The following is a 24,298-nucleotide window of genomic DNA, read 5'->3' as shown; positions in this document are numbered from 1 at the left end:
TTGATCCTTGGGGTAGTGACTGTTAACAGATGTTAGAACACACACATCTGGGTCGTGTGCCCCTTGGGCTCACGGTGAGAGACTCCATGTGCCAGCCCGTGTTCCCATGAAACAGGCACCACAGCAATCAACAGCCACCTTGGGGTTGTGTGGGAGGAGATAACATCTCTGAAATACAGGACACGGTGGCACAAGGGAACATCTCAGAAGAAAGGGTTTGAGGGGAAAGAAAGTCTGAGATGGTTGGCTGTCATGAGTATAAAAACCTGCCTTTTAGATGTCCCCACTTGCACCTTCACAGGATCAGGCACGAGCAGGGGTGTGTGGGAAGGGGCAGGTAGAGATCTTAGAAACCAGCAGAGTTTCAAAAGCCCTGCCCAGTTCCCATCTGCAGAGTCCAAGGGCGAGCGAGCTGGGACTGGGGAGTTTGCAATGGACAGAGCAGCAGGAATAGCATGTCTTGTTTGACAGCTCCTGGCACGAGCACAGGACATGGAGATGGTTTTTAATAGCAAGTTTGTATTATAAAAAGAAAGCTGTTTCAACTGAGATTCCCTGGGCAGAGGCAAAAGACATTCCGACAAGGACAGCGCTGCCGGTGTCGCTGCAGAAGTGAGACAGATGGGAAGTTCAGTGTGTCACCTTGAAACCACAGATCATCAGAGCTCTGTTCCCCTCGTCCTTGTGAGCTCCCCTAGCCACACCAGCATCACGCCCAGAAAGCTCTCTGGGGTCTGATTTGGAGAGAGGGGGACCTTGGAAACAGAATGAAACTTATATTCTCATTCTTTTGCTCTTTTGTGTTGGAGAGACAAAACTCGCCCAGAGTGGGGACACAGAGGCAGCCACGAATGAGGTGTCTCACACTACGAGTGGGAGAGCTGGGAGAAGCCTGGTGCTGCCCAGCCAGTTGCTGAAGTGGTCAGTGCCAGGCACCAGCTGGTACATCTCTGCTCACTGCCTTTGGAGAGTGCTTGCACATGTCATCTTAGAAGCACGTTCCAGCCCACAAGCTGTGGGGGCAAGACATTGTGCATTCAGATGTCAAGATTATTCTAAAATCCTGTTATTTTTTTATTTAGTTTATTTACTTAGCCTTGAGAGTGTCTCCAGACCTTTTACCATTATGATGTTCCCTGGGACATGGTGCCAGCTTCTGGGTGCAACCCAGGGTTTGTCAGAGATCTTTGCAGGTTGGAGTGTGAGTGGAGTGTCATGGAGAGGAAAATGCTCACCTGTGCAAGGCTGGGGGGTGTGGACATGCTGAACACAGTTGTGTCTGAAGGGGGGATGTTTGTGCTAGCCTGTTTTGCAGAAGAGGAAGATGAAGGAGAGGCTTCTTGGCTCGCCTCGAGCTGCACAGTGACCTACCAGCCCTTGAAAGAAATACACCCAAAGCCTGGGTCTCCTCCAACAACTTCTGAGATTTTCCTCAGCCTCACTGTTATTTAGGATTTTTCTAACCTATCTCTCCAGCAGAGGAAAATGGAAGAACGTGTTTACAGGTCTCTGATCCTTCTGTTTGGAGGTTTTCTTGTTGCTGTGGAATACAAGTGAAGTTGCACATTGAAATCCTTCATTTGATCCTAATTAAGGAAACCATCTAAGACATATCCATCTCATGGCTTTGCTCCTCTCTTTGGCACTTGGCAGAAAGCTGAGCTCCTTAAGAACACAGAGAAAGAAGCTCATAGGTGGAACAGAGGAACCACAGGGTACCAGCTCCTCTGTATCCCACTGAATGCACCCTTGAGAGGGATCAGCAGAACTGAACACACAAACTTACTTGGAGCCATTTGAAAAGCATGTTTTGAGAGGGCCCAACTGTGTTTATTTGGTGTACAAGGTAACCTGAAAACACACCCTTTTGATTCCAAGTTGTGTCATGCCAACCCTGTGAGTTTAAGCTGTTACTCTGAAACCAAGTAGCTCTAACTCATATCTGCTCTGAACTCAGGGTGGAACTTAGTCTAGAGTAGAGTTCCTGGAGCCAAACCTGACTGGAAATATGGGCTGATTCCCCATCTGTGAGGGCAGAGCAGCAGAGGCAGGGGTGACAGGGTAGCCCACAAGGAGAACAGTGGCCATCTCCCAACTCTTGTGCTGGGCACAGGCTGATTTCTGAACCTATTTTCTTTTGAATTGAAAATTTTGGGGCTTTCTTTGAAATTACTTTTCACACAGAAATCCCCTAGCTTTTGACTTAAGTGATACTTATTAAAACGAAAGGGTTTGGGAGTACGATAAAATCTTATGGTTATTTCATTTTTTTTTTCTTCCAATATGAAACATTCCTGTCAACTCCCCATCCTCTTATTTCCCACAAATGTTCTTCTTACAGAATACGATTTTTTCCATTAAATGTTTTGGGATTATACCATTCTCTGGAACTGTGTTTCCACCAGCATCTGTGCTGCCCACATGAGGAAAATGAGGGCTGACCAGTGATGTGCAGCAGTGCCAGGTGATGACAGTGACCGAGGGCCAGCAGGGACATTCTGAGAGGCTGGGTTGGACAGGAGTACACCCAGCTAGCATCAGCAAGGCTGCAGGGCATCCCTTAGCATTGGACAAACTCATGTGATAGTGTTTAGGGCAGGCAGCCCTCAGGGTTTACTTTATGAGCAGTTTGATTTATTATTTATGACTGAAATTTGATGTGATGTTGCATGCGTGCCAACATGTGTGTGCCACCCCACGTGTGATCCAAATGGCGTGGCCTAACTGTTAGAGCAATTCCTCTTATTTTGTTAGCTCCTTCTGCTGAAAACACTAAAAATGCCTGTGCTTTCACAGAGAAGTTAACAACCTCCATGTGCTGCACAGCAGATGGTACAGTAAGGGTGGAGGCGTATTTTACAATAACCTTTTTTCCACATGGGGAAATTGAGGCATGGAGAAGTCTCTTTCTGATGGCTGAGAATGAGTCAGGGGCAGAGAGAAACTACAGGGGTGCAGGAGATCAAGAAACAGCACCCGAAGTTTTAGGGGCTGAGCTCATCTTCAGCTTCAGCCAAAGTTCAGCTGTTCAGCCTTGATCAGCCTGAACTCCTCCAAGGTCAGTAAGAGTGTGAGGTGTTTTCAGAAGACAACCTGGATTGTTTCATACTGATATCTCCCTCCAGAACTGCCTGCCCCTCTCCAGTGACTGTAGGAAACCCGTGGTCACACACCTCCTGTCTTAATCACCTTGGTCAGATGCCTACAGCTAAGTGGGATCTCATCAGCGCCCAGGGAAGGGTCTAAGCAGTGTCCCACTGCTGATCAGAAACAGCTGCTGAAGGAACTGCTGTGGTTTAGCCCCAGCCACACACAGCTGCTCACTCTCTTCCTCGCAGCAGGAGGAGGGAGAAAATTGGAAGGGTAAAAGTCCTCCCAATGTCCACAGCGTTTTTGTATAAATGTTGCCTCGGATAATTCCGAAAGAAAATACATTTGTAAATGCCAAAATCTCCCAATGGGCTCCCTATGTAGAGCCAGCTCAGCTACCAAGTTCTTCCTCGTGAATAGCTGTGCTAATAATAGTCACTGAAATTAGATCAAACTACAGGACAGTGACAATAACAGCTCAGATTTTTCAGGACTGAATGACTTGTGCACTACACCTTTTGCAAAGGCTGGTTATGAATGGCACAGGAGGGGCTCTTTAATGCTGATCCCTCCTGAAAATCTGGGCTTGACAACAAATACTAAACCCCCAGGATAGCTGACCTTCCACTCTTCCAAAAGTGTTAGCATTGGTTATAGCAGACCTGAATGCTGAACTTTACAGCAGGACATCTAACTGAGCAGCCAGCCCAGAAGCAAGATCTCACCAGTAACTCCAGTTAGGAGTTAGAAAATGATAGTGGCAGCTAACGTGGATTTATCACTGCATTTTTGTTTGCTTTCTCCTACACCAGAGATACTGCTCAGGAGGAGAAATCTAAACTCATCCTAACTAACTCAAACAAAGTGTACAGGGGTTGGGGAGAATATGTCAAACGTTGTGCTGTTTTGGCCCCGGTGGCTGACAAGAAAAAGAAAACAACCCCAAGCAGCATAAAGTCAGCTCTGCCCATATATGTTGTTTTCTTGGGCTGCCCATCTTGCCTCTGCTGTGCCAATGCTTCTTTGCCCACCTGTGGGCTCTATTTCACTGTGTCACAGCCTGATCCATGTCTTCATCACCACATACCCCGTTTCCACTCAGTACCCAGTGTGATCCAGAGCACTCAGGGGCTGGAAAGGGCTTTCCCAGCCTCCTGGTCTGGGGCAGTGGCCGTGCCTGTGCACTTGGCTCAGAGGGCTGCTGCTGTCCTTGCTCTGTGCCTCCTCACATCTGCTTTGAGTGAGCTGTAGAGGCAACGCCATCACTTTGAACATGCTGCATCTGCCCCAGTTTCCCCATTTAGACACCCATTAGGACCTCGTCCCTGTCACCTTTGCTCATCCCTGTGTGTCACCGGGCTGAAGCATCAGCCCGGAGAGTGACTCGCCCGTCCAGGTCCCATCTGACGGCAAATGCTCCTTTCTCATGATCTCATTCCTATGCAGGGGACGTTTTTGGGGCCAATCACTCATCCCCGGCTGGCTGACAGCGGAGCGAGGGCGAGGAGGATGAAGTGGGGAGCCGTGCTCTGCCCTGCTCTGCCCGCCCCCGGCAGGACACGCCGTCCCGGGGAGAGCTGCATCTATTTTAACAGCGTGGTTCGAGGAGCCAGCCCGGAACCAGCAGCGAGGGCAGCGGAGGGAGGATGTGCTGCAGTCATAAAAATTCCACCGAGATAAATCAATAGAGGGAGGAGGAGATCGAGAGGGAGAGATGGCAAAGTCAGGCATTGTTCATCCCTGCCCGCAAGAGAGAGGGAGACAATGCCCCAGTGGTCATGGGGGTTTAACAGGAGTGAAAGGGAACAAGGGTCAAGATATCAGGAGCAGGTGACCGTCTACAGTATGGACTGGTGGAACTGGATTTGGGGTCTGGTTCAGACAGCTACTGAGTGCCAGACATGTTCCTGCACGGCACTAATTAGCACCTTCTCAGGCAGGCTGAAAAAGAGGTTAAGGAGCAAATTGGCTTGCAGCAGCGAGCAGCAGAACGGTGGGCTAATGGTATGGACTACTGCCAGTCCAACCCAGACAGGAGCTGCCTCCCAGAAATTCCAGTTATCAGTGAGCTAGGACACACTCTCACCAAAACTGAAGGCCCTTACTATGGTGGAAACTCTCTTTTCTGTCTGCAAAGACTCAAGATTTTAACTGGTTGCACCAAGAACTTGGAGCATAACAGCCCCTGCACCAGCTTCCTTTTCTGATCTGCAGCAAGGGGTATCTGCCCAGGGACCCAGAGTGCCCTGAGTTTTCATATAAACCATTTACAGGGTAAGTCCTGCAGCAAGGGATGGATTCTCACTAGATTTATGCACAGCACTATTATTGCTGTATGTACAAATTAGGAGTGTGAAGCACAGCTGGGCTGTATCCTAATAAATAACAGAAAGAGCTGTCTGCTTGCCTTCTCTGATAAGCTGGTGAGCAGCTTTCCCTGCCTGTGTTTAAAAGGTGTAGCTAAACTTAGGACTGGATTCAGCCAACATCCACATCATGCCCGTGCTTAACAGGAGTGTTGAGGTGCCTGTCAAGAGGAAGCCCAAGCCCTTGTTTGTTTGGTCCTGGTTTTCCAGGCATGGGTCAGACCAAACCTGATACAGCTCAGTCCAGCAGCAAACACAAAGTCTTTGGCTCTTCCTAAGCGTGCCATGGATGTCCTGACTGTGGGCTAAAGGTGATCCTGGAAAGGTGTCAGCGCTCACCAACACCCGCTCTTGGACTTAAGGAATAAATGTTACGGCTGTGACTCCAAAACAGTGGCCTGCAGACGAGGGGACAGGGCTCTGCTTTGCCTGAATTCTCTCTCAGGAAGACCTGTTCTTCCTTCTGTTCCACAGGAATACACCATTGATATCTTCTTTGCTCAGACGTGGTACGACCGGCGCCTGCGGTTCAACAGCACCTTGAAGGCCCTCACGCTGAACACCAACATGGTGAGTCGCATCTGGATCCCAGACACCTTCTTCAGGAACTCCAAGCGGGCTGATTCCCACTGGATAACCACTCCCAACCAGCTCCTCCGCATCTGGAACGATGGAAAAGTGCTCTACACGCTCAGGTACATCCAGCAGGCACCGTAGCTGGCTGCTCAGGTGAGGGAACAAGGAGATGGTCAAGGCAGGGGAGGTTCCAGGTACCCTGGGAGAGGGTAGTGGAGATGCCTCCCAGTGCTGATGGAAGCACACATGCAGTATTGCTTGCAGAATGGGCTTCCTCTTCCTAGGACGAAAGCTTCCAAAAAAATCAAACCATTTTACCCCGTACACCTCGAAAAAAAGTCAAAACTACAAATGGTTTCCTAAACCAAAATCCTTTTTAAAGGATTAATGTTATGTTGTTCAGTCCAGCTATTGCATTCTGCTAATAAACATTTGGCTTTTGTTCCCACAAATTCTCACTTCCATAAATGAATCTGAAAAGTTGACTAAACAAAAAGGCTTTTTGAATGTGAAAATTAGATGGTTTTCTTCACTTTGAAAATGTCCAAACATATATTTTGGTTTTCTGCTGGTTTGGAATGTTCCTGCAAACAGACTGATCTTCAACAAATTAGTTGTCAAGGAAGCGAGAATCCCTCTGTTACGTTGTGGTGTTGGAATCAAACCACCTTCACCAACACAAAATCTCCTTCTCTCTCTTTTCCTGTCTCAGGCTGACAATTGAGGCTGAATGTCTGCTCCAGCTGCAGAATTTCCCAATGGACACTCACTCCTGCCCTTTGGTTTTTTCCAGTTGTGAGTACACATATTTTTAAAATAGTTTTAGAAAGCAAGTAGAGAAACTTCGGTGGAGCAATACTCTCCTGGGGAGACCATTCTCCCTTTTAGCTACGTTTTTTCACCTAATCTCTGTGACTCTCTTCATGAGCCCAGAAGCATCCTCCCTCTCCTGGGCTAGCAGAGGTCATAAGGGACAGATTCACAGCACTTCTGAGTTTCTCCTTAATTTGGATGAGTGGCTGGAGGAGATTATTTCACTGACCTTCTGGTCACTCTAGACAGAACATGGATATATTCTAGTAGACAAACAGCAGCTGTCCTTCCTTGTATTTTCCCTCTTCTCCCACTCTCTGAGGGGGCAGCCTGGCTTTCCAGACAGCCCAGAGTGAGGTCTGGAAACATCCTGCACCCAAGGCCATTGCAAAGGAGGAAGGAGGGTTACTCAGACCTCCCCTCTCAGTCACTGCTTGTCCAGACTCTTCAGCAGAGAGGGCTGCTGATGTTAGCACATCTCCACTGGTAATTCTGCAGGGAGCCTTTCTGCACCAAGAGATCCCTGTCCTCCTGCGTGGGTGGGAAACCTGATTTAATCATCCGAGCTCGGGTTCGCCTTTCCTGCTTCCCCTGCCACTGAAGAGATACAGCTCACAGAGCTCTGAGGTGCTTCAGAGGAGACAGCATGCTGAGGAGATATCATCCCCTCGTCTCCCACCATCCCTCATTCCCTGCTAATTAACAGTACACGCCGTACACATTTGATAATTAGAAACACACTGTTAGTTAGCTGCCAAGCTCTCGCTCCATCCTCCTCTGAGGAACCTCTTGTAGGTCCCTGCTTCACAGCAGGCTTGTTTCTTTGTCAAGAAAGCCAGAGGCAGGAGAAGCTGCAGCCTGCAGGACCAGGTCTTCTTCTCCATGGAGAATGCATCCCTTCTTTTCCATAGATCAGCTCCCAGACTAAGAGGTACAGGGAGCACACAGAGCAGCCAGAGCTGTGCTACCTCCCACGTTGGCAGCTTTGTGTTACTGGTGTACTCATGTCTGGGATGGAAGGTAGTCATGAGGCACCATGCTGCTCCAGGGAGCTAAAATCCTTAAAGATTTCAGGCTGGTGGAGTCACAGGATCACAGAATAGCTGGGGTTAGAAGGGACCTCTGGAGATCATTTAGTACAGCCCCCTTGACAAGAGCAGGCTACACAGGAATGCATCCAGGGTTTGGAATCCAGAGTTTTGACTCCAGAATCACTGGGAGGCTCCACAACCGCCCTGGGCAGCTTATTCCAGCACTCTGCCACCCTCAAAGAAGTTCTTCCTCAAACCAAGAGTCCTCTTACACCAATTCGTGTATCATTCCCAGCAGTGCAGTCCTTAGAAAGGCTCTGCTCCTGGCATTGCTTTTCCCATCCCTAGGATCTGAAGCAGCCCATGAGGGGAGATGCAGTCCCTACTCCCACTGCATGTGGGAATGCCTGAGGGAATCTAAACAAGAGGCATCAGAAATACCTGTCTGAAAGCCTCATGTTTGCCAAACAGCTCAGGGGAGATGCTCCTGTGTTTAGGGTGGTGACTGAGGTGTAGGCACGTGCAACGCTCTTCCACTGATGTCCGTGCCCCTTTTCCCAGATGGATACCCTCGGGAGGAGATTGTCTATCGCTGGAGGCGCTACTCCATCGAGGTCTCTGACCAGCGCACCTGGAGGCTCTACCAGTTTGACTTCACGGGGCTGAGGAACACCTCAGAAGTTCTCAGGACTGGGGCAGGTGAGGGGAAGGGAGACAGCCCATGGAAACACCAGTGTGCTGGAGACCTGGGGGGAGGCAAGGGAGTTGTCAGACAGCTCCAGAGTGGGGGGAGGAAGGAAGGTCACAACCATGGACCTTGGCTAGAGGGAGCAGAAGTGATGGAGATGAAGGGTGAGGGGAAGATGAAAGCGGAATTAGGCCAGAAACACTTGCATCTGTGAGCTGGGGGGTGACAGTGCTGATGTGGATGAGGCAACCCCCAATTGAAGGGTTAGGAGGGAGAGCTCAGATCCCCTCTTGCTGCAGTAGGTGCATATTATGTGATCTCTGGGTGATGCTTAGGATTGGAACAGGAGTGGGGAAGTCAGAACTTGCAGGTCTCAGTCTTTCCTTCTGTAAACTTGTGTCAGGCTGATGAACACCTGAATTGTGCTTTAAGAGGCAGGGGTAAGGCTGCATGTGTAAAGAAACTGAGTGATGGAAGCCCTTCAACCCCCTCTCCTCCTCATAATAGCTCACATCCCCTTTCCTTCCCACGGACAACTGTGGAAAGCCTCTGGATTCCTGAAGGTGGGTTGAGGTACTTTTAAGCCCTCTGGAACAGCAAGGAGTAGTACTTCTCCCACTCTGCACAAAGCTGCTGCTGTCCACAGTGGCAGCCAGCCTCTAACTGGGGTAGAAAGGCAGCACAAATGGGGACAAGAAGTGAAAGTGTCTTGAATGCACCAAGTGGCCTTTTGATGTTTGTAATTCTCTTTTTTTTGGTAATTGCTTGCAAGCTTCATCTTACATCTTAACCCTAGAGCTGTCAGGTGGCTTTCTTCCAATACTCCCCGGGAGTCCCTGAAAAGAGAAAGAACCTCTGCTGTAAATTGTCAAACGAGCAATTAGGCTGTACAGCACCACATGCCTTTTCCAGGGGCAGAACCAGAGTCTCAATGGAAGTGATTGAAGGACACCTCTTTTGTCAGGGCTCAGGTAGTTCGTTAGCAAGCCAGGCCATGTAGCCTGTTATAGCCCAATAGCTTCTATAGAAAAGAAACCCTGGCAGCAATCAGCTGAAGATGAATGCTCGCTACAGTTTCTTCCCTGAAACTTTTCCAGACTATGTGCTTTTCAGTGTCCTTAGAGGCACAGCCAGGCAGGTATAAATGCAGCCTGGTGGCCACATAGACAGTCAGGCAAATAGCCAGCTGGGCAACCAGCAAGTCAGCTCTTAAAGCAGTCACACAGACATCAAGTCAGACAGCTACAGAGCCAGCCAGGTAACCACAGAGTCCACCAGCCACCAAACCAGAGAGTCACCAAGCCTCCTCAGCCAGCCACATGAAGATACCAATCTGGGGCAGCTACAAAACCAGAGGGCCAGGCACTTAAAACAACAAGAAAACCTCATCAGAAACACCCTGAATTCAGTAACTTTGGTGATTTTTGTGTTTGAGGAAGGCCCATGTTCTGATTCCACTGTCTCTGTTGCTTTTTCCTAGGGGAGTACATGGTGATGACAGTTTCTTTTGACCTAAGTAGACGTATGGGTTATTTTGCCATTCAGACCTACATTCCCTGCATCCTGACTGTTGTGCTTTCCTGGGTCTCCTTCTGGATTAAGAGAGACTCTACACCAGCCAGGACATCTCTGGGTAAGAGACAGGATGATGCGTGTCTGATGCTTGTCAAACTCTGCCAGGCTGGCAGACTGGTAGTACTGGAATACAAAATTTCCTAAAGACCTTTGCCATTTTCTGGCATTTTTTAATTTACTGGAGAATAGTCTGCTCCTCCAGTTTCCTGTTGGTAACACAGTTCTCAAGCTCAACCAAATCTCCAGCTGTGCTGGCTTGGACTACTGGATTATTTTAGGATAGCACATCACTCTCATGTCTTGATGTGAGACCTGAACACAGCCTTTTCCAAGTTGACAAGGGGGTACTTTCATGCACTGAAAGAGAGAGGGAAGGGGTGAGCTGTACCATTGCACTGCTGCCCAAAGGGCTCTTGTCACATGTATTCCACATTTCCTCGTGACTTCTCAAGGCCTCAGTGTAGGACCAGTGACAGGAAGGTTGTAGGGTTAATGGACAAAGTTGCTCAGCTGTATCCACAAAGCCCCAGGCTCTGGCAGGAGGTGGAAGCCCTGTAGGTACAACCTTTTTCTGTCAGTCACCCCACAGGACCCAGGACAGAGGACGTGGCAACAGTTCTGCCCATTGTTTAGATTTTCTCAGCAAACTGCAGTGGCTCTTTCAGGCAGAAAAAAAGCTTCTGTTGATTGAATGCTGCTCTGATAGGTGCTGGAGAGGCCTTTGCAAACCTTTAATACACTTTGGCTGTATCTGCATTTTGCAGCAAGCTCTGATTCCCAGCGCTGTCCTCCCCATCAGCCCTGCTGACTCTCCCTTTAATTGGAGGTAGCGTTCCCAGCCCTGCCTGCAGGTTCTCTGTGGGGATGGAGAGGAGGGGCCATCAGCTATTCAGAGCCCATCCATGCTGACCATGTCTCCCCAACCCCCCCAGCAAAATTGATTTCTTTTGTGTCCATGGAGAGAAGAGAAGGAGGAGGGTGTCGTTTCCAATGGAGGTGAGGGAATGCCACAGTCCTTGGCTGGTAAAAAATGAACAGCAAGAGGCAAAATGTTCTGCACAGTTGACACAGCCGTGGTGGCTGCCTCAAAAAACAAGGCAAGGTTCCTCAGGAGAGGGGCCCCTCTCTGTGGGAAGGGACCTCAGCACATGAAGAAAAATGTATTCTCTCCACAGCCCCTGTTGTACTTAATATAAATGATCCCCAGTACATTTCAAGCCCGCCAGGCTACATTAGGGAAATGTAAACTGGACCAGTTCCACTGGCACTTCAAATGTATGGGAAGTCACATCACATCTGCTGAGGCAAATACAGCAGGAAAACATGAAAATGTTTTGCCATGCCTGTACCCAGAGCCACTGGGGTGACCCCAGGAAAGGGTGGCAGGTGGATTTAGATGAGTGCTAGAGGAGGAGAAACATGCGGAGTTCTTGCTTCTTCCCCACATCCTAAAAAGCAGGGGATGAGATCACAATACCAGCTCTTGCAGCTAATCCTTTGTTGGCTCCTGACACTTTATCACAGGTCTGTGAGCATTACTGCTGCTGCAAAAACAATTCCAAGCCCCATTCAAGTCAAAAGAAATTCCTTATCACCTCCTACCCACTTGCCCTCTGCGTCAAGAAATGGATAGATTGTGAAGAGCTGTCTCTGAAGAACAGCCACGAGCAGATTGAAAGCTTATGGGTAAGAATCAGAGACCTAGGAAACAAAGGGAACCCTGTGACTGGTGTCTACTTCAGGCTGCCTAATCAAGGAGAGGCTATTGACAAAGCCTTCCTGCTCTAGCTAAGGAAGGAATCGTGCTCACAGGCTCTTTTCCTGATGGGGGACTTCAACCACCCCAGAATCTGCTGGGGAAGCATCAAGGCAAGCTGTGGGCCATCCAGGAGACTCCTGGAGTGCACTGGGGATAACTTCCTAAGCCAGGGAATGGACAACCTGACCAGAGGGATGTGTGGTAGTGGACCTGATGGTCACCAAAGCAAGTGAGCAAAAAAAGAAAAGCAAACCTCCAAGTTTTCGAGGAGTTAGTCAACAGGACCCCTCGGGGGACTGCCCTCAGAGACAAGAGAGAACAGCACTGGCAGATTTTAAGGACACTTTCCATAGAAAGCTCTCAATCCCCAGGTGTAAGAAATCAGGAAAGGAAGAGACCAGCATGGATGAGTCAAGACCTTCTGGTCAAACTAAAGAGCAAGAAGGAACTGCACAGGCAGTGGAATTGGGACAGGTATCCTGGGAGGAGTACAGGGATTCAGTTTGTGTAGGGGTGGGGTCAGGAAGGCCAGGGTGTGGGTGGGTGCAAAGAATACTAACAAGGGCTTCTACAGGTGCGTCAGCCAGAAAAGGAAGGTCAAAGAAAGTGCCCTCCCCAATGAATATGACTGGAAAACTGGTAACAACAGACAAGAAGCCTGCTGAGGTACTTTTTTTGCCTCAATCTTCACTGACAACCTCTCTCTCCACATCTCTGAAGTGGATGGACTGCAGGACAGGGACTGGGCCAGCAAAGTCCCTCTCACTGCAAGAGAAGATCAGGTTTCATACCACCTGAGGAACCTGAACATACATAAGTCTGTGGGACCTCACAAGGTGCATCCCAGAGTCCTGAGGGAATTGACTGATGTAGTTGCCAAGCCACCCTCCCCGATGCTTGAAAAGTCATGGCAGTGACTGGAAAAAGGGAAACATTGCACCCAATTTTTCAAAGGGTAGAAAGGAGGACCCTGGGAACTACAGACCTGTCAGCCTCCCCTCTGTGCCTGGGAGGATCATGGAACAGATCCTTCTAGAAGCTCTGCTAAGGCACATGGAGGACAGGAGGTGATTCAACAGAGCCAGCACAGCTTCACCAAGGACAAATCTTAAGTAGATTTAAGTAGAATCTCAGTTCCCCACTCCTTTACCAGTCCACACTGATGGCCTGTGTGACATTTCTCTTTCAGAGAATGTTGTCACAGGACATCTCCAGACCAGAGTCTGGCTGAGCAGAGCAAAAATGGGACCACACAGCCAGAGGAATTTCTGTTCCAGAGCAGAGAGGAAACGGGGGTATTTTGGGGGCTGGATGCATTTGGAAGGCAGCAGTGCTCCTCATCATTACTTAAACCACTCTTTTCGCTCTCAGGAATCACGACTGTGCTCACCATGACCACCCTGAGCACCATCTCCCGCAAGCACCTGCCCCGTGTTTCCTACATCACAGCCATGGACCTCTTCGTCTCCGTGTGCTTCATCTTCGTGTTTGCGGCTCTCATGGAGTATGCCACACTCAACTACCTGGTGGGAAACAAGAAACCACTGGAGCACAACAACAGGAAAGCCAGGCTGGTAGGTCACAGGGGCCAGCAGAGGTGGATGCTGCTGGAAACCCAAGCTATTTAGAAATATCCCTCCTGAGCCTGCACTGGAAATTGCTGATGGGGTTTAGTGCCTGACCCATATTCATAAAGGCTTCTGACCACTCTGCATGCTGGGTCTGAGCACCTGAGAGGTGGGACACAACCAGAGAAAGCAGTTGAAATAAAAAAAAGAAGCCTCTGTCAGACCCAGGCACCCTGTGCTCTCTTCATAACTGCTGGACAGCTTATCAGTACAGTTTGTAGTTTAATTTAGTTTACACTTACACGACCAAATGTAAATGTTCATTTTAAGACCCATTCTTCCACCTGTATCAGTTTGACCTCTGTGGATCACAGAGGTATCTTAGGCCACAGAGGTGCAGAAACTTACCTTCTTTTGTGATCTGTCCATCACAAGACCTGCTGAATGCGGGGAGAGGGAATACATCATTCTCATCATCCATCATGAGATCTGCCCAAGCTCATGTCAGATACTTCTGACACATCAGCTGAAACAGGCCTCTGAACTGGGAGAGAAATGAAAGCAAAAAAGATAGATCTCTTCTGTGCCAGGCTCATTTCCCAGCATATCCCTCATATCCCAGGGTGGATAGAGCTCTTCCATGAGGCTGATGATATGCCTCCTCCTGGGCCAAGAAGTTATGAGTCACACACAGCCTTTCCTCAGCTTTTCTCCAGTACCTGCCAGCAACCAGGAGACACATTTGGACTGTGTGCTGTGCCTTCAGAAATAGCTGAGCTCAGGGGAATGAGGGAAGAGGCTGCACAGCTGAAATCAGACAGGTCCTGTTTCTGCACTGACGATTAGTGGCAGAGATTGGGAATCAGAGCAATTAGATCTTTGCTGACTTTGGCTCTGGGGTGTCAGGGAGGACTCTCACAGCCATGCAGGGAGCTGCAGATTCCCACACCGTGCCAGTGTGGTGGTTTACAACCAGGTGCAGAGATGGAGGATGATCAGTCATCCCTCTCCACTGAACTTCACCTATGCTATGCGCTCATCTATTGCCCCTTGGGTGGGGTTTGGTGTCTAGATCACATTTTCTTGCCTTTTCCTTCCCTTTAATCTGCCTCCCTCTCCCCATTACAGCCACCTGCCGGTGCACAGGTGATGCCAACCTTCACCACCATCAACATCAACCACATCATGCACTGGCCCCCAGAGATAGAGGAGGATGACGATGACGATCCTGGCTCGCCATGCTTGGAAGGAAAGGAGTGTGAGAGGTTCTTCTGCTGCATTGAGGACTGTCAGACAGGGATGTGGAGGGAGGGGAGGGTCCGCATCCACATCTCCCGCCTGGACTCCTACTCTCGTGTCTTCTTCCCCACTGCCTTCCTGCTCTTCAACATTGTCTACTGGATTGCCTATCTCTATCTCTAGCCCTTCTTTGTCCTCTGCTGGAATGGACTGGAGACCAGCAAGGTGGGCTTCTCAAGGAGCATAGAGAACAGCATCTCTTCTGTTGTAGTCAGCTGTCAGTCAGAACAATCCAACCTGGTGATTCCCTCTTCCTGCTCTCTCATCTCTTCTGAGAAGAACCAAACAGCTTTTTTTTAGCCTTCTAACATATCTTTTTAGAGAATCTACCCTTCCCAAACAGCCTCATCTCCAACACCACCAGCACTGTACTCCTTGTAAGATTGCCCAAAAACATCCTATTCCCATCTCAAGCATTAGGGATTTTGTCAAAAACAAAAACCTTAATGCATTTCACTTTTCCATCCAATCCTACTCCAAAATTCCATGGGAAATGAGGGCAAATGGAGTTTTCTGCATAGTTGTTAAGACTGCAAAGGAAATAAAGGAGATCTTACAGCTTCTGCACTACTTCCACCAGAACAGACTTTGTGGAGTGCTAGAAGCTTGGAAAGGTCAGAAGGAAATGGTGTGGAAAAGGGCAGCAGTACAGCTTCCCACAGTGGCTGGGCTTGACTAAAATGTTTTGAACCTGCCCAGACATCTGACAGTGGCACTGACAAGGATGAAGCAGCTGCAAGCCTCCACCAGCTCCCTGCAGAACATCTAGGAAGCATTCCTCATGGATCGCTCCACTTGTTGTGCCAAGTGGCACCCGAGACATCCACCCCCGGAGGCGTTGCTGATTCTCGTCAGATGGTGGCAAAAAGCACTTCACAAGTTTGCAGGGCCCGTCTGCCTCACTGGAGCAGACTCTTCAGGGCCCACAGTGACATTCTTTGCTTTGTGATCGGGATTTGGAGCGGGCTCTGCAGCTCACGTTGGGCATCACCAAAAGAGGGTGAAAGTCCTTATGCTACAAAGGCCAGAAGTCTCCTGAGCCTGATATGAGGTTTTCTTAGGCCTGTTTCACGTGAGCTGGGCCCTCCTGTGCCGTGGAGCACAGAAGGGCAGTGCTCTCCTGCACAGCAACACTTGTTGAAACTATCAGGTCTGCTGCACTTACCAGTGGTGGGAAGAGAGCATTCCTGCAGCTCAGACGTGTTCCTTTAATTATTTTCTTTTTTTTTCATAATTACATAAAATGACAGCCTTCACTAAGCCTGTATGACTCCTTCCAGTTGCCATCAATACTTGGCCCTTTTCCTCCCCAAATCAAGCAAGGGAGTGAGTTGTCCCTGATAGATTTCAAGGTCAGACATATTGAGATGGTTCCTTCTGACCCATCTCAAAGGGACAGAGAAATCCATAATGCAGTTTCAACTGGGAAGAAACTGCGTAGTGTAGAAGAGGAAACTCAGGCCCAAGGTCCATAATGTATAAACTGGCTGCCTCCCCATTTATACCAACTGCTGATGTAGCCCACACCATGATTGTGAAAAGCAATGGGCCATTAATAGTTACTTACTGTGTAAATTAGAAACAAAGAAGACCTTTTTTTAAAAACAGCATGTTTTAGAAAAAACTAGTACTTAAAAGACTTGTCATGAGAAGAAAGCCAGCATGGCTGCAGAGAAAAAGTTAGGAAAGGCTGGCTCACAGGACAGCTAACAGAGGCAGGAGGTTTTACATATTCTTGGAGAGTAATTTGATCTGGTTTAAAGACAGATTTTGACACTGTTAAATCTGATCTGAATAATGAAGTGTCATGTTTAATTCATTCATAAATACAGCCTTACCTTGGTTCCAGAGGAGCAGCTAGAGCATCTTATTAAGTATACAATAGTACAACAGTCAGCTAAGTATAACCTAATGGGGTCAGACCAGCAGAGCTCTGAAAGGGGAAATTGTGCCTGTCTAACCTGTTACAGTTCTTCTTTTAAAATACCAAGTAAGAGATAAAGGTTACCCAGAAGCATAATTTGCTTAGCTGCTCCGACAGCTTTTGAAAGGATGGAAAGAAATTATGGCGGGCGGTTCTAACTGAGGAAATTGATTTAGCAAAAGAATTATTAAGGAGGTTCTAATTAGAGGAAATTAACTGAGGAGAGGGGGGAAAAAAAGAATTGTTAAGGAGGCTCTAATTAGAGGAAATTAATGTTTTAGAGAGACAGACACAGAGAGGGAGAAGTCTAAGAAAAGAATCAAAACAACTTCCAGACAAGGGGAGCTGCCGGGTGACAGTGCCGACTCCCAGCCAGGCGGGTTGATGTTCTGCTCCCGATAGCAAAGCGTTATTAGATGTAGCAACAGAAAAACCTCCTATGACTCAGCCCTACACCGACGGGGAGCTGGATTAAACAGGGTCCTGTGATCTCTGTCGGGAGCCAAAAGGAAAGAGCATCCTAGATTAAAACTGGCTCACACGATGGGCTCTGAGGGAAGGCTCTGAGCGAAGCGCGTCCCCACGCTGCGGAAGGCAGCTGTTGGGGTGTGCGTGGGAGGGGACACCCCGTGGCAAACCAGGGCCCGGGCCAAATATGCTCATTAACAGGATGGTGGCTCGAAAGGTGTGCTGGCAATGTGGGCTGCAGTGAACACAGGCAGCGAAACGCGGAAGCGTCTGAGAAAGGGAGGGTGGAAGGGAAAATTTAACAGCCAAGTGCAAAGGAGTCCAAACATCTACAATTTGCTGTAGCCTCAAAGCTCTGGGGAGCCTTGATGGACGCAGATGATTATCACTGGAGTACAGGCTTCAACCCTCAGAGCAGCAACTTGTTGAAATTAGACCTTTAACAGAATCAGTCAGGAGAGAAACAGGGTGTGCAAGAAACCTAAGAGGATGACAGGGACTCGGACAAAGAAGACTTGAAAGATTGTAAGATTTCACCAAAAAAAGATAAAGCCAACACACACCTAGGTAATTTAACCAATGATGGAGGATCTGACAGAGGAAAATAGCCTAGCGTGGGCTGCAGCACAAGGGAGCTGATTACTAAGGCTGGGGAAGGAGGAGGGAGGGGGCTTCTTGGCTTAGGGAAATCTGTGCCCATCATAAATAGCGCAATAAATAAAGGCATGAACAAATCCAATCATGTTTTGAAGTTACTATAGAATCTCAAAAAAAGGAAAGCTATGAAAAGCCAAAAAGAAAAATCTGCCATTTTTCGGAATTACTGTGCAAAGCTCCCATTTCCTGGAAAAAAGGTTTCCCTGCTATCAGGAGGGAATCCAGACCACAGAGACATCCAGAAGCCATGTGCTGCCCTGCTCAGCATGGCAGTGGGAATTGACCCCACTGGCCCCTCCTAGACTGGCATAAACCACCCGCCTTTCCCTACATGCTGTACTTTCTGCCATCCTGTTGAAGTGGGTTATGGTACCCACAGTGTCTTTCAGCCCAGGACAGCTCTTGCCTTTTCACTAGTTCACTCCAGGGGACACTGCCCAAAAACATGGGGCTGAGTACCCTGGGATAGAGACCCCTGGCTTGGGGAGAGGTGCCCAGCAAGCACAGATCACACCATGCCACAAAGGAAGCACCTCTTGCCTCTCTCTGGCACACCATGTATCCCTCCAAGCTTTGACAGATCCCAAAATGTTAAAAACATGAGGTGGTAAAGGATGGGGAGGTGAGGGAGGGAGAGAAGAGGAAGTTATATTAAGTCGTTACTTTTTATATTCCTAAAATACGTTCATTATAATTTGTCTTCCCCTTAATGCCTCAGATTTATAGGCCTTGGGGAGATTGAATTTAAGGAGAATGAGTGTGGCCAAAAATGTTTTCAAGCTGTGCACTCCAGGGCAAGCTGGGGGGAAGACATAAACACTCCTGCCCAGTGTTCCCACCAGACTGGGTGAGGAAACCCAGGTACCCGAGGGAAATGCCCAGTTGCCTGCAGACCTTCAACAAAGTGTGTTTGGGGGAAAAAAATGGATTTTTTTATTTTCTGGATTTTTTTTTTTTAAGGATTGGGCAAAAGCACATTGACTCAGTTTTCTGTCAGGGAAGTCTCAGGTGTTTTGTTTTTTTTTTATCATTGCTGTTGTCAATCCTTCACGTGTCTGCCTGGCATGATTTTACCCCTCTATCCTTGTTTTTTCCCCTTCTCCCCACATCTTCCAGAAAAGTAAATAACAGAGTCCAGGCCCTATCTGTTCCAACTACACCTCTGGCACCACCTGAGGCCATATGACAAAAACAACAACACAGGATGGAAGAGATCGACCGGAGCCTTAATAGCTGCTGTAAACAGGTCGGCATAGCAACATCTCCAGAGAGAGCTCTCCATGGGGTCATTTCTATTCACTTTACAGCCCACTTGGGCTGCTAAAGTGGTATAAAAGGGACTCAGAAAAGCTGTTAATTAGGATTAGCAGCTTCAGGAACATGAAGCCACAGTGCTCTAAGCTGAGCCATTTATCTGAGAGAGCTCAGGCCTCTTGACTACTTTCTGAAACAAGGCACGGGACGCCACATGTCAAGGCAGACAACTTTGAAATCAGATGGCAGAGCCACCTGGTCATCTGCTGAATGGCACTGCAGGACTTTTCCTGTGGCCAGACGCCCCTTTGCTGGACTCAAGTGGTTGGCAGGTCCAAGATGCACCAGCCAGCTGCACAGGAGCAGTGGTGAGGCACGGACCCGTCTTATCAAGACAAGTTGCACATGGTCTGAAATCCACAGGGACTATGCTGGGTGCCCCTAGGTGAGTTTTTTGGATGATATATGTGCCATAACATGCCTGTAGAGCTCCAAGAGGAAGCAACCACTGCGGACAGGAGAGGGCAGCCATGGGTGTCAGACACAGACTCCATGGAAAAACAAGGCAGGGACTTTCCCAGCTTCTAGGATATGACTTTTATTCTATTTCCATAAGCTTCCTGCCCTGCATCGGTTTGCTGCATGAAAGGTCCAAGGAAAGTCCATAACAGTGAAACCCATCTTTGCAGCAGCTTTTTATCACACCCATAGGTAAAACAGGCTGTAGGGAAAGGTTGAGTCATTGCCAGGCTGCCATTGGGCTGATCTGCATCTCTCAAGTGTTACTGACTCTGACAAACCTCCTAAGGCAACCTGACACCTCCCTTTTCCAAATATATGGTGAAACACAGATGTCTCCCTCACATTATTCTGCTTCTCCTGGTGTTTTCATCTCTGCAGGGTAAAACACTACCTGAATCAGAACTGAGCTGAAGGCAAAGCTTCCCATCTGGGACTGGAGTGCTAGTTTCCTTGTGTACATCACTTTTCCTGGAGAAGCACATTAGGTCTGGTCAAAGGCATGTAGCAATCAGGTTTTCAAGATCACGCAGTTCAGGACTGCTGGTAGCCACGCTCTCAGCTGTGCCCATCACAAAGGAAAAAGTCTTTTGCCATATGGACAGCTGGACCAGGTGCAGGCAGATCTGAAATACAGATGGACCTGTACTTTTCTCCCATTTTAGCCCCAGAAACTCCCAGTAGCCTCAAAGAATATACATATATGGCAGCAGAGAAACAGAAATCCCTACCCAAGAGTTTACAGTCAGCACCTTGAAGGTGGTAAGTATCTACTGTGGTCCTTGCCATGAGAATATTCTATTACTCCTCTCCAGGAAACATCCTTCACCAACCAACCCTTCTATCACAGAGCTCCAGGCAGCCCCCCACAGCATCCAACAGAGACCCAGAGCTCAGGGAAATAAGACAAAGCGTGAGAAGAAAAAGCTGCAGTAAGAATTCAGTAAGCTAGAAATATCACACCTCAAAATAACATGTACAATGCTAGGTGACTGAATCTCTGTAAGTGCATATGTTGGTGCTTTGGCCAAGCAGGTGGAATCATAGAATTGAAGAATAGTTTGGGTTGGAGGGGACCTTTAAAGCCCACCTACTCCAGTCCTCCTGCAATGAACAGAGACATCTTCAACTAAATCAGGCTGCTCAAAGGCCAGTCCAAACCGACCTTGGAGGTTTCCAGGGATAGGGCTTCTACCTGAATCTACCATCCTTTAATTTAAAACCTTTATTTTGGCACAAAAAGCAAAAGGAACCACACAACTCCTGTGGAACCATCTCTGCCCAACACCACCGAGATATTAAAGCCTAACAGCTGAGTGAAGAAACACACTGAGCTCATTCAGGCATTTCTCATTAGTTTCCCAAGATTTCTCAATATTCTGCTACTCAATATATTCATCTGGCAGCAAATTAGAGATTAGGGAAAAGCGTCTCTCCCTAAATCATCCAGAGAACACAAAGCTACAAAGCAAAATCATAACAGACAGGGAAACTTCTTGTGAGTCATCCTCTTCCCTCCTTCCCCTCTCCCTTTGCAGCATTGCTGATAGCCCCGGGACTGTTCCAGGAGGCCTGGAACCAGAAGGTACCTATTCCTGCTGCAGGCACAAATCACTTTGTTCCAGGTGAGAAAAGAGGATTTTTAAACATGACCAGAAGAAAACAGCAATGGCATCTTTGTATCTCTCTACTTTAAGCACCTGGTACATGCTCTTCTGAGATTGATGGCCCAGATATGCCAAATGCATGAAATAAAACAGCTGTCCTTTCCCTAAAGACCCACCATCGTTCCCAATGAGATCCTCCTGCCCCGCCCTCCCAAAAAAAAAGAACACCAAACCAACAGCCAAACAACATAAACCAAACAAGGGGATTTGTCAAAGAGAACACAAGAGCAGTTGGTCGTTGAAAAATAATCCAGGGTGGCTACACATATAAGGAATCAAATGAAAGAAAAATTGTCTCATGTCTGTAGAACAGAGAGCATGTTTTTGTCAAACCTTCATATCCACGTGTCCCAGCTAAAAGGCATTTTCAATGGCATTGATTTTGCTGTATCCTACCACGTATTTCAAATTATGGCTTGATCACCAACTTTCACTGCTCAAAAAAAAAAAAAAAAAGATTAAAACTTGCTGTAGGCTGATACATTTTAAAGAACCATTTCTGATTTCTTTGGCCAAATTTCCAGAACAAATACATTTGTCCTTGAGATAAGTTTTATTTGATCTGCATTGATATTCACAAAGTAACCCACTTCTCCCTGGCTGGAGAGACTGAAATGTTTGCTACAGAGACTCCAGTTAAGCCATTAATAAATGTTGCTGGGTTTAGGGGTTATAGGGTCAGCATTCCATGTGGACTATAGGTAGCCAACATTTCTACAGTGTTTAGGACCTGAATTTAAATTCAGTACCAGTATATATGTATATATTAGGGGAAAACTTGGCAAGTTGAAACATAGTTCAGCATATTTTTAATGTGGTTTTCTCACTGTGTTCTTCATCTCCCAGGAAACCTCTGAATTTAGTTTAAGGGGAGATCCAAGTAGGACCAGCATACCTAATCTGAGGAAACTCTTTCACTTCCATTTGCTGTACAGAAACTTCAGGCTCATGTAAAGGAGTTACTTGTTGGCTCCTACAGCTCCCCCAGTTATTACAGTCCTTGGCCTTCAGCACATTTTATGTTGATTAATTCCAGTGGTAGGTCCATGTGTGGGCTTGCCAACATCATTATTGGACTCAGTAGCATGAGTCTCTATAGCCATAAAAAGCAAGACCACCAAGAACTGTCACCTCTGCAGCTGAACTAGTGGTATAAAGTTCTCCTACATGCTACAAAGATGCATAACCAAGTTTTAATTGATCTTACAGAATCACAGCTCACAGCATGCTACACATTGATCCCCATCCTGCATTAGCTAAAGCAATAGAAACATCCAGTTTGGAACCATTGGGATCCAAAAGTACAGAATACTGAGTCTACACAGGCCATCCCACCTGTGAAAAGACGGATAAGAAGCTGTGAGGTCCAGGCATGAACTCCAGAAAGGGAACTCCATGAACTCAGCCTGTCCCTGCTGTCTGCCGCCTTCTCTCTGCTCTCTGATTTATTAAATCAAGGCTACTGCCCTTGTAAACAGGAAATCTATGTTAAGTGATGTGCAGAAACCATCCAAAGACACAGGAGGTTGCTCACCCTGTCTGTTCCCTAAGCCACACACACACAAACACACTCTTTGACACCAACTGCCTCCTGCAGCAACAGCTTTCACCTGCTGATTGTCCCAGCTCCTCTCCAGGGAGAGTTTGTCTCTGAGACTCTTGAAAACACCAAGTGAGAAGGAGAGATGCTTGTTTGTTGGAGTGTGTGGGGTCTGCTGGCTTTTATCATTTCAGGCCAGCCAGAGGTCCAGGCTGCCCAGGAACTAGGGTCCCAACGGAGCAGAAATGCATTTGGCTGAGGCATGCACTTACAGGAAGAAAGAAGAAAAGCAGAGTATGAGTTTAGAAGAAGTTTTGCTCAAAGAGGCAGGTGAACGCAGGTAAGTCACCTGCTCTCACATCAAAGTTCGTGACTTTGGATGGGGGGAAAAAAAAAATCCAAAAATAAAATAGGTTTTCGGCCACCTAGAACTGTATTGGAACAGAAACAATTTCTCTGTGATCAGATTCTAGAGCAAAGCCAGAACTCTCCTTAGAAGATCAGACTCTTTGTTGGCAACTTAAAACAGACTGTGAGGATAAAGCACAGGGACCTCGCTTTCAAGCAATTAAAAAGCCTCCTGACCCCAAGCCACCCCTACCAGCTCCCTGTAATATTTCCCAGACCCAAGCCTGGCCAGAATAAGTCAGTGGCTCCTACCCAACAATTTTCAACTGCAATGGGTGCAGTTGAAAATTTCTCCAGAGACCTCCTGTACCTGGGAGCAGGTCTCCTTCCCTGCAGTCCTACTGCTCCCCCACACAGGGCCCTCAGGAGATGACCTTATACCTCTGCTGCATTCAGACATCCTGCTTTAGATGGCCCCTAAAGGCTCTGGAGAGGAAATGACTAAACTGAGCCACTGAGACCCCGTGTTAGATAGTCCAAAAACAGCATCAGCCCCCTCGTCCATACAAACAGCCTCCAGCTTCTCCAGGGCAGCCAGGACGCAGCCAAGCTTTTCCTGGGCCCTGAGTTGGGAGAGGGTCCATAGCAGGACCTGCTCTGTGCCTCCTCTCCTCCTCTCAGGGACTGCTCGTTGTAAGGGCAGATTATTATACTGCAAAATTTATTTTAGCCCAAACTGGGAAAAGTAATGAAAGCAAATGCAACAGCTCAGAAGGAATCAGAGGAGGATTAGACACTTATATGAATAAGAATAGCTTCTGTGCTTTGACTTGCTGTGATAAAAATAATAAGAACCTCCGTTTTCATGCTCCAGGGCAGAAACCTGATCTCTGAACAAGGTGTTAGAAATAAATCTCCTCTCCCAACAGTAGTCCCCAACTGTCCAGGCCACAGCACAGGGTTTGGTGATGTCTAGTAACCATTGCTAGGCACAAAGCTGGCTGGAAGCCCATGGGCTTGTTTGGGACCTGCTGCAGTCGGGAGGGAGTGAGAGGGGTTGTGATGTATCAGATGCAGATGAAACAAGCCCATCACTCCCTTTTCCCTTTGCATTTCCTTGCTAAATCTTAGTCCCTGAGAGATCAGTGAGTTTGTG

General features: G+C 47.8%; 1 protein-coding gene across 1 annotated transcript in view; it reads left to right on the top strand.

The window, feature by feature from the left end:
• LOC116793975 (gamma-aminobutyric acid receptor subunit gamma-4) overlaps positions 1-17,896 on the top strand; it is a 35,661-nt gene extending 17,765 nt beyond the window's left edge. Inside the window, exons 4-9 of the mRNA XM_032702243.1 lie at positions 5,931-6,151; positions 6,745-6,827; positions 8,438-8,575; positions 10,045-10,197; positions 13,270-13,472; positions 14,595-17,896. Coding sequence (XP_032558134.1) covers positions 5,931-6,151; positions 6,745-6,827; positions 8,438-8,575; positions 10,045-10,197; positions 13,270-13,472; positions 14,595-14,888 — 1,092 coding nt within the window. The 3' untranslated portion in view covers positions 14,889-17,896. The remainder of the gene's footprint in view (positions 1-5,930; positions 6,152-6,744; positions 6,828-8,437; positions 8,576-10,044; positions 10,198-13,269; positions 13,473-14,594) is intronic.
• The last annotated feature ends 6,402 nt before the right edge of the window (positions 17,897-24,298 follow it).

The sequence above is a fragment of the Chiroxiphia lanceolata genome, chromosome 14 (genome assembly GCF_009829145.1).
Source record: "Chiroxiphia lanceolata isolate bChiLan1 chromosome 14, bChiLan1.pri, whole genome shotgun sequence".
In the NCBI taxonomy this organism is placed as follows: Eukaryota; Metazoa; Chordata; class Aves; order Passeriformes; family Pipridae; genus Chiroxiphia; species Chiroxiphia lanceolata.
The sequence above is the reverse complement of the archived record's forward strand: the minus strand, read 5'-3'. Positions and strand labels throughout refer to the sequence as shown.